The sequence below is a fragment of the Xiphias gladius genome, chromosome 8 (genome assembly GCF_016859285.1).
Source record: "Xiphias gladius isolate SHS-SW01 ecotype Sanya breed wild chromosome 8, ASM1685928v1, whole genome shotgun sequence".
In the NCBI taxonomy this organism is placed as follows: domain Eukaryota; kingdom Metazoa; phylum Chordata; class Actinopteri; order Istiophoriformes; family Xiphiidae; genus Xiphias; species Xiphias gladius.
In genome coordinates this window covers 19,191,945-19,201,771 of record NC_053407.1, presented here as the reverse complement: position 1 = coordinate 19,201,771, position 9,827 = coordinate 19,191,945, and the positions used below count along the sequence as shown (strand labels likewise).

At 42.0% G+C, this 9,827-nt stretch overlaps 2 protein-coding genes across 2 annotated transcripts; one reads left to right on the top strand and one right to left on the bottom strand.

The window, feature by feature from the left end:
- The first annotated feature begins 81 nt into the window (after nt 1–81).
- On the top strand, nt 82–5,053 carry best1 (bestrophin 1). The gene is made up of 9 exons (XM_040133717.1): nt 82–233; nt 1,439–1,533; nt 1,741–1,974; nt 2,327–2,481; nt 2,606–2,683; nt 3,040–3,192; nt 3,297–3,377; nt 3,474–3,625; nt 3,703–5,053. Exons 1-9 carry the CDS (start codon nt 82–84, stop codon nt 4,778–4,780), a joined length of 2,178 nt encoding a protein of 725 aa, XP_039989651.1. The 3' UTR covers nt 4,781–5,053.
- A 186-nt stretch (nt 5,054–5,239) lies between these two features.
- Nucleotides 5,240–9,753, bottom strand: fth1b (ferritin, heavy polypeptide 1b). The gene is made up of 5 exons (XM_040133794.1): nt 9,618–9,753; nt 8,379–8,482; nt 8,127–8,273; nt 7,740–7,865; nt 5,240–6,898 (listed from the first exon to the last, which is right to left on the bottom strand). The coding sequence occupies exons 2-5, from the start codon at nt 8,478–8,480 to the stop codon at nt 6,740–6,742; spliced, it is 534 nt and encodes a 177-aa protein (XP_039989728.1). The 5' UTR covers nt 8,481–8,482; nt 9,618–9,753; the 3' UTR covers nt 5,240–6,739.
- Nucleotides 9,754–9,827: the final 74 nt, after the last annotated feature.

The window sequence follows — 9,827 nt, the reverse complement described above, 5'->3', positions numbered from 1 at the left end:
TCTCCCTTATGTCAGGCCACAGTCAGCCAGCCAGTTGGCCAGCAAGCAGCAGCAGCAGCACCAGCACCGGCATCAGCAGCAATGACAGTAACGTACTCCCGCAGGGTTGCTGATGCGGGTCTGGGAACCTTCTTTCACCTACTCCTGCGATGGAAAGGCAGCATTTATAAACTGCTCTACAGAGAGCTCTTCATATTCACTCTGCTCTACTACTTCTTCAGTATCGTTTATAGGTACTCGATTAAGAGAAAACACTGAACTTCAGTTGTAATCTTTCATGTCCTCCAGTCTGCAGAAAGAGTGATAATTTGCCTGACCCGTACTGGACTTTTGATTCTGATACTGATATTTGATAATGATATATTTTTTTTATTTATCAATTTGTCCCTGAAAAGTTTGAAAAATACTCTTGTCAGTGCTCTCTGGTGGATTTGAGATATGGTTTTGAAATGATCTCAAACATTTATTTGGCATTTCTGTTCTGCAATTTTCATGTAACCGATCGGCCGACAAATACACCAACACAATATATCTTCGATAAGCCTACATCGCCCGATATATAGGTCAGGTCCAATTTGTCAGCTCTAATACTGGCATTATTTAACAGTATTCATTCGCTCAACAAGGAGGTTTCAGAGCTGTGGTATAATGACGACTGTTCACATCACAGTTTCAATACAGCAGTTGCTGTTAAAGCCATATGGCAAAGTAAAATTTTCTTAAAGTGGATTCCTTTTGGACAAAAATTTAGTTTAGTGTACCTTCTTAGCAGCGTACTGCTGCCACCATGACAAAGGAAATATTTGCTCAGTTTCTCGTTGTAACAAGAAAATGTTTTCATATGACCAAGATCCTTTTCACATTATAACAAGATGTTTTTATATATTTTTATATTGTATTTTTTATATAGTCATATTATAATGACTTATCTCTTTATTACAACATACTAAATCATTCCATTTCAACAAGACTGGACCTTTTTTTTTAATTCTAACAACATATGCATGTGTCTTGTCATGACAACATGCTAATTTATGTCATAAAGAGAAAAGCTTTCTTGTTTTAAAGAAATACATTGACTTTTTGTGATAACGTAATAAAGTTTTGTGACACAACAAGATCAAATGATGCTATACAAGAATCGTTTCATGTAAAAACTGTTTAAGTTGGTATTTTATAATAATGAGAAAATATGTCATAATAACACCAAAAATATGTTGTTATAACGTGGAAAATGTTCTTGTGAAAACAAGAACATTTTCATGTTATAAGGAGAAACAGAGCAAACACTTTTTTGTGTGGTGGGAGCAATATGCTGCTGTACCTTCTGAAGTTAAAATATGTTAGACCAGAGAGTGTGGTCCTGGTCTGTCACAGGTCTCACCTCAGTGCTTGTAAGTTACCATAGAAGGGACTCAGAAGCTGTTTCCTTTACCAGGTTTGTGTTCAATGATGACCAGAAGAGGCTGTTTGAGAAGCTGTCCATATACTGTGACCGCTATGCAGAGCTCATCCCTGTGTCGTTTGTGCTGGGTGAGTTGGGGCTGATTGTTTTCAACTTTATATGATTTTCAGTTGCACTGTTCCTCCATCTCTCACAATAGTTTAACTGTACCATCATCTCATCTAAATTTGAAATCTAATCCAAACATGTGTAATAGTAATACGTAAATCTAAGATTCCCGGAAAACCATCACTGCAGGCAGCCTCTACTTACATAATTTCTCATTTATTAACCAGGTTTCTATGTGACCTTGGTCGTGTCCCGTTGGTGGGGCCAGTTTGAGAACGTCCCCTGGCCGGACCGCCTGGCAGCATTAGTAGGTGGTCATGTTCGTGGAGCTGACGAGGCCTCCAGGCTGACCCGCCGAACTCTGATGCGATACGCCAACCTGTCCGGCGTGCTCATCTACCGCTCTGTCAGCACAGCCGTCTACAAGAGGTTTCCCACCATGGAGCATCTGGTGCAGGCAGGTACGATGTGGTGACGAAACCAGTAAAACTGAAACTCGTTCTTTTGTCCTGCCAGTCTTATCACATCCAACATAACTACATCCACAGCTGCTGGCTCTGTTTGCAATGTTTAAAGTCTTGAAGAAACTGATGTGGTGTTTTTGGACCAGCGTGGTACAGGGTTGGACTCAGTGTCTCCTTCTGATGGGGCTGAACTGTTTGTACAGTACATGTTACTACTTGATGGTGTAGCAGCTGAGATTATGAGCTGGCTGCTGACCAGGACTGAACACACGGAGGCGAACATCGTAAATGCTTTCTCTGTTTCTATCATCTTGGCTGCTTTTATCTCCACACCTTGTTTGTCTTCCAGGTTTGATGACGTCAGAAGAGCTGAGGCACTTGGAGGACTTGCCCTCTCCTCATAACAAGTTCTGGGTTCCCTGTATGTGGTTCGTCAGTCTGGCTCTGAGAGCTCGGACCGAGGGTCGCATCAACAATGACGTGGCACTCACAGCCATTTTCACTGTAGGTGTTCGTGTGCGTCTTTCTGGAGACCAAAAGAGCCTGAACATGGTCACTTTGCGAAAATCTTGGCTTGGAAGCATTTTTTAAAATTGTTTCTGCATGTCCCGCTTTCTCCTCTGTTCAGGAGTTGAATAGTCTACGGGCAAAGTGTATGAAGCTGTACGGTTATGACTGGATCAGTCTGCCTCTTGTCTATACTCAGGTTTTGTTGATACTGTATACTGTGTGCTGTAACTGAAATATAGTAGATGCCTTGGCCGTAGAACAAACCGATTTAGTAGTTTTCATTTAGTAATAATTGCACAATGATTATGTGTCAGAAAAATAAATAACACTGCCAATGACTGTGACGCTGAGCCAAAATTAGGCTACTGGTTTTTTGTTACTAAAAAAATATAATTGTGTTCTTACAGTAATCATCATGTACCTGAAATTATTAGCTCAATTTAATCAAAGTTAGAAATTTAACGAAAAGAGCAATAAAACAAGTCTTCTAGAAACTTTTTCTCCAAGGTTGATGCGAAACACTGCCGGACTTGAGAAATGTTTCATAATTAGGTGGCGACAGTTGCTGTCTACAGTTTTTTCCTGGCTTGTCTGATTGGTCGCCAGTTCTTGGATCCAGCTCAGGGCTACCCTGGTCATGATCTCGACTTCTACCTGCCTGTGTTCACCCTGTTGCAGTTTTTTTTCTACGTTGGTTGGCTGAAGGTGAGGGACATTAGATTGTTTGTGAGATGCAGTCACAGGGAAATTTTATCAATTTGCCCACCTCTGAGCTGTATTGTTGAGGCCTTTTCTTTTCATGGTCTCAGGTGGCTGAGCAACTCATAAATCCTTTTGGTGAAGATGATGATGATTTTGAAACCAACTGGCTTGTTGATCGTAATTTACAGGTTCGGATCTAAACCAAACTACTTGCCATTTGTTTTTCATCAACTTTAGGCATTGGCTATCTTGTTTTACTTGTTGTGGTTATCATTCTGTTCCAGGTGTCCTTGTTGTCTGTGGATGAGATGTATGACAGCCTGCCGCTGGTTGAGAGGGATATGTACTGGAATGAGTCTGAACCTCAGCCTCCGTACACTGCTGCCAGTGCTGAACATCGCAAACCCTCCTTCATGGGCTCAGCCCTGGATATCAGGTTCAGTAATGCTTTAATTTTCTGGAAGGCAATTCTTAAATACTCTGTAATGTAACTATCTATGTAATCTAACCCAGTGTTCCTAAGGAGGAGATGGAGTTTCAGTCCAATCTGGAGCAGATCAAAGAACACGAAGAAGCCAACTACTCCACGCCGCTGCTTGGAGGGCTGGGTCGTCTTCTCGGGGTCCAGTCCCCTAACTTTCCTCGCTCTTCCCGGGTCTCTCTGCTTCGCCGCCGCCCTGGAGCTCCACTAAGCCGCTTCCCTCTTTACTTGCACACAGAGGCTCCATCAACTTCGGGTCAAGTTCGTCAGCCTTTGAACCCGGATCGAGATCCAGACTATGCCTTCTCCACCATGCCCCTGTACGAGAGACCAGGTTTCTACAGCTGCCCACAAACACCCATCCACTGCGTGCCCCCTGCGGTTCCCCGCCCTCGACCCGCCCGGAGAAACCAAAACGAGTGGGATCGCAGCTGCAGCTCCCTCGCCCCTCCAATGGTGGGCTCACAGCTGCTGCCCCCTGACACCCCCAACCATGTCCCCCCACCGCCGTCCTCTGCTTTCCCCTGGCTGAGTGAGGATGGCGAGATGCAGAGTGCCCCTACTTTCTCCTTCCCTGATCCTCCACCTGAACTCTGCCCAATATCTAAAATCCGACCAGGACACGGCCTGCTGTCTCGCCGGCCTCCCCCTCCTCGCCTTACTCTGGACAACCTGCCCTCAGCCGACAGCCAGCCTGGACCTCCAAGTGCTCGAGCTACAGGAAGTGGAGGAGAAAGAGCGTTCTCGTTCAATACTCCCTCTCGAACAGCCGCAGCAAATCCCAGTAATCCCAGCAGCAGCTCTAGCAGCATTAATGTAACAAGCACTAACAGCGCTGGCACGACAGGAAGTCTCTGCAATGGTTCAAGTCACAGTAATTTTGGTAACCATGGGAACTTCAGCGCCAACATGAGGGCAAGCAACGGGGGCACCAACGGTGGACCGAGCAATAACATGAACACAGTTTCCACTTCAGCGTCATCGCAACAAGAAACCAATCAGCAAAACTCACCCAATGATTCAGGAATCTCACTGGCTGAAGGGGACCTGCTGGGCGTTTTGGTGGATGGTGGAGTGAACAAGGCGGCAGGAGGGAGGGAGCAAGATTGAGAAAAGAAGGTGTGACACTTTTTGTGCCACATGTGGCCTTCAAAATATTTTACACACACAGGTACAGACCTATGTCACATCTGAAATGCATTACAATCTTCTGGAGCTATACACACAATCGAAAAGTATTTGTTGCAAACACTGAGTTAATCTCTACTTCCTGACAAACTTACAAAACAATTAACCTACTCGTAATGCAAAAAGCACCTTAAGAGATTTAACCGTCAACATGTGAAGGAAAAATTAAGAACTACTTTATAGTTTCCTCTGAGACTCAGCGACAACGAGCCAAAATGTGTTTATTCTTAAACTCTAATAGTCTTAGCATTGTTTCCATCAGTGGACTCTTTAATGAATATTACTTATCACGTTACGCTTCTTTTGTCATTTTAACAAGAATTTTTTCAATAAAAAAATTAAAACCTGAAATTATTTGTAAAGTACTTTATTTTCTTATTATACAAAGATACTGTATGCACAATTAAATTCACGGCAACAAATATTCACAAAACATATTATATAAAGCACCTGCAGAGAGAAGCAGTCTGTCCAACAAAGAAATAGCTTAGGAAAATTTTCCATGGATTTCACCTGCTTTTCCACATCAGTGTATCCAGATAGCACTGGAATTCATTTAAAGCAATTACTGTACACTCACCTTACTGAGTCGCCGTATGCAGTTGACCAACATAACATGAGCTATTCAACTCATAAAACTGATGCATTTAAAGCAGCCACTCTGTATTTCATTGGTACGCTCACTGAGTTTGACATGAATATTAATAATTATGTGCACATACTGAATATGGAGGCTTAAGTGTGCCATCTTAATTTCTAACTTTGGTTAATTATTAGTAAAGTAGTTGTTTTGGAATGTATCAGTAAAAAAAAAAAAGAGGGGGGGTTATTGAACATTAAATTACATAACAGATGAAACAGAAAATTTACAGAGTAGTTAAATTATAATTACATAGGCCAATGAATTCCATTTAATTATATTGTTTTTAAATAATGGATTATTTATAATTACTAATATGTCTTCCTAATTACTCATGTTTTTTGCTTTGCTCTTAATAGTTTCATTTCATACACATATTAATTCAAATATGATTGTCTTTAAAGATATGAAACCAGTTTACCAGACTTAAAATTAGGGATCCAACGCACAGAGATGTAAGAGCAGCTGTCAATAACAGTGTTTGCAGGAATTATATGGTGTACATAAAGTGATCCGAGTATCCAGAGGAGTGGTATGTAGCAGTGGTTCCCAATGTTTGTACAAAAGAGGCACAGCCTTTGTGCCAAGGAGCAATTGTTCCTTCTAGGGCTGTTTCAAGAGAGGTATAAGTATCCAGTATTTCACAAGAAAACAAAAAAAGGGCAAGTCAGAAATAAAGAAAGATTTGTGTAACAGTTTTTTCTTTCTTTCTTTCTTTCTTTCTTTCTTATGCCTTTAATCATTTGGCGACACCTCATAGGTGACTGGGAACCACAGGTCCATATGGTTGGCCACTGACAGCTTCCGAACCTCACTGTGGGTTAGACCTAAATAATTTTTTACGTGAAACACTGGCTACGTGTGTTTAAATTAAAGACAGGTATTGGTAAATGGAAGTTTGGATGAAAAGGAAACTGTAAATGCTAAAATCGGGAGACAAATGTGAACGTGTGGGGGAAGAGGTGGGATGGAATATGATAAGACACGTACAGCAAAAAATTAAAGTAACAAAATAACAAAAAGTAGGCTTTGAAATTATTTTCCAGATCCACTTTAAAAGCACTTATAATATTCCATGTCATTGTGATTTGACATATTATAAAAGCCTTTAAATGTTCTAGAGGCAGAGTCCTGCCTCCATACACCATCTATGGCTTCTTTCAAATGTATGCGATACATGTTAGGGACAGGGGCAGGCTGTCATGCAGAGGTGAGCAGGATGATCGGCGTCACAGTGTAGTTTAACTGCCCTCTTCAGCCAGGGTGTGTTTGTCGAAGAGGTACTCAGCCATGCCACTCTGAGGGGCTCCCATGCGCCGCAGGTTTGAGATCCAGTCAGCCAGCTGTTTGATAGATTTCACCTGCTCGTCCAGAAAATGTGTTTCTATGAAGTCACACATCTGTGGAAAGTAAATGACATGCCTCTTATCAGACTCTCAGATCCACTAAATGGAAGGTATTGCAAGTTCTTACGCCAAAAGTACACAGCATCAGACTGTGCTCCAGCCTAGTCATGGCTTCCGCAGTTACAATCTCCACTAGAAACGTATCAGAAGCAGAGTGTCTGCTCTTCAGCTTTTAGAGTTGTTGTGACTACATTTTTCATGTTTTACAAGCATAAATACATGTTTGCAGGTCACTCAGATGTGGTGACAGTTTTTTCAGTTTTTCAGGCTGTATTGAACACGACAGCCTTTCGAAGCTTCAGATCTTCTCTGCCATCACTTATTTTAAATGTCAGTATAGCCAATCTCACAGCACAGCTGCTACCAATAACCCACACTTTATTTTTATATTATCTGACCATGTCGTGATCATAAAATAATGATTTTCTGCAGATCAGTAATGAGTGCTTGTTAACTTAGTATTTTTTTTAGCCGCGATCAAGTTTCAAACTTGTTCCGTTGTCTGACAACAAACAAATATGCAACAACTATAATTTGAATTTGGCTACATTGAAACACAGTACATAACTGATCAAAGAGCGGGAGACTAAACCGAGCTTGAACGGGCCGTCTATCTCTCTCGCTAACTACAAACACCAAAAACTAGTTTTGCTGTGTGTGTGTCTAAAATCAAATTAAATGCTTCATTAAAAAATTATGTTAAGTTAAATAGCAGTAACTACAGGAATTCTAGCACTAGGTAAAAACGCAGCAGATTTTTTTCCTGCAGCTGTGAAGGAGCTGGAACGTGATTCAGCCGGATCCTGTGTACACTGTCCCTCAGTCTGCCGCTTACATGAGGATCACTGTGTTCAGTAGCCATTTTCTGCAGGTCCAGCAGAGATTGGTTTACACTTTTCTCCAGCTGCAGGGCACACTCCAAAGCCTCCAGGCCGCTCCCCCACTCATCTCTATCAGGTTTCTAAGACAGACATAAATTATTCAAAACAATTCAATACTCATGACATGCTGATTTTACAAAAATAGCCAACTGATGAATTAATAACTTCATCATAAATTGCTACTTGCACCTCATTTGACAAACATTTTAAAAAGACCTTCATGGAAGAAGATTCACTTTGAATCTTTATAGTAAACAGGTCTTGGTCCCTTATTATAATAATGAAACTGACACTGTTGACGCACTGTATCACGGTTAAGTAGAAAAAGTACCAGTACATACCCTGATGTCCTGCAGAAAAATCCTGCCTCCCCTCTTGTTCTGCAGACTCATCAGCTTCTCTGCATGCTCACGCTCCTCTTTGGACTGTGTGCAAAAGAACTTTGCAAAATTTGGCAGGGATTTATCATCCCTATCAAAGTAGTACCCCTAAAAAAATCAAAAGAAAGACCAGAAAACTTTTTTTTTTTCATCACAAGCAGCACTGAGCAGAAAAGATGCACAACAAACTGCTGGCTCGAAATCGTTTCTTACCATAGAGAGATAAACATAAGAGGCGTATAGCTCCAAGTTTATCTGTCTGTTAATGGCAGCCTCGCAGTCCTGGTGGAAGTTTTGTCGGATTTGTGAACTCATTTCTGTACAGATTATAACAATGAATAAGTGAGAGAACTGACACTCTTCTGCCGGTCAAATTTAGAGCAGTACATAATTGGACAGGCACATTTTGCAAGTATGACAAACAAAGACCTTACAGACAACTGCTAATAAAAGACCTGGACGGGTACTTGAGCTCTGCTGATGCAGCCTGCGTTGCATTGTGAACCACCAACAATCAAGACAAGGACAAATGCACGTTAGACCGTAGCTGACATTGGCCGATGATACCTTACCCCCTCCAGCATCGACTGCCAACATCACCTGACACATTACTCTTCTCACTAAACATCAGACTCTGTCACTGAAGCTGCGGCTGAACCCGAATCAATGGTTTCCCAGAAAAAGACAGCACCTTTATGAGAACATGCACACCAGTGAATTAAGAAGTTAACTGCTATCCAGCATTCATTGGCTCTATCCACGCTATTCATTTTGGGGCTTACTTGCACAGGTTTTATCTGTCCTTGAGATTTCTGCCTTGAACACTGATACAGCGAGTGGAGTTTTAAAATATCTGACATTCAACTTGTTAGTTTACACGCAGCAGCTTCTCAGGTAAAAAAAACCACCTCACCGTGAACCACTACCTTCTAACAAGAAAAACAAAAACCGACTGAAAACCTGGTAAACCGACATAACGTGTGCGTTTAAGTGAGACACTACCGGTCAAAGCCACCGGTAACCTGGCTGAATAAACACTTTTGTCTTCGATATGCAGCTAATAAAGATTTTTTTTTTTTTTTTTTAACAAAACCGCGGATACTAAGATGAAGACAGAGACTGTTTAGCTGCTTATGAAAACAGACGTTAGGTCAAGGTGGAATGATAAATGATGGCCAGGCTTGCTAACATGGTGGCCAACTTCAATACAAAAAATAAAAGGGAAAAGTAGCCTTGACTGGCGATAACATTAAACTTTATCAATGAGCCATGTTATTCTACCACACTCGGCGGCTAACTGGCGGTAGCCACAAGATACTTTACAAACGATCAATAACGTTTCCCAACACAGTTGGCAACCAAATGTCCGTCAATTCGTGAAACCCAGAGACAACAGCACGACAGGTGTCGCCTTACAGGCTGGCTGGGCATCGAGCTGTTACACAAACCTACCTGGTTTGTCGATCTCCGACTTTTCGCGGGCGTAAAATATTTGTATAGCAGTCCGGTACGCGCGACCTCAAATTTCCTGCGACATACGGTGACCGGCGGACCAGCTAACGCTACCGATTTGTATACAACGCTAGGTCGCGCCCCCCTGCATCGACGCTTGCGCCGCCCGTGTTGCCAGATTTGACCGACAAACGGTATCCCGAGCAGAGT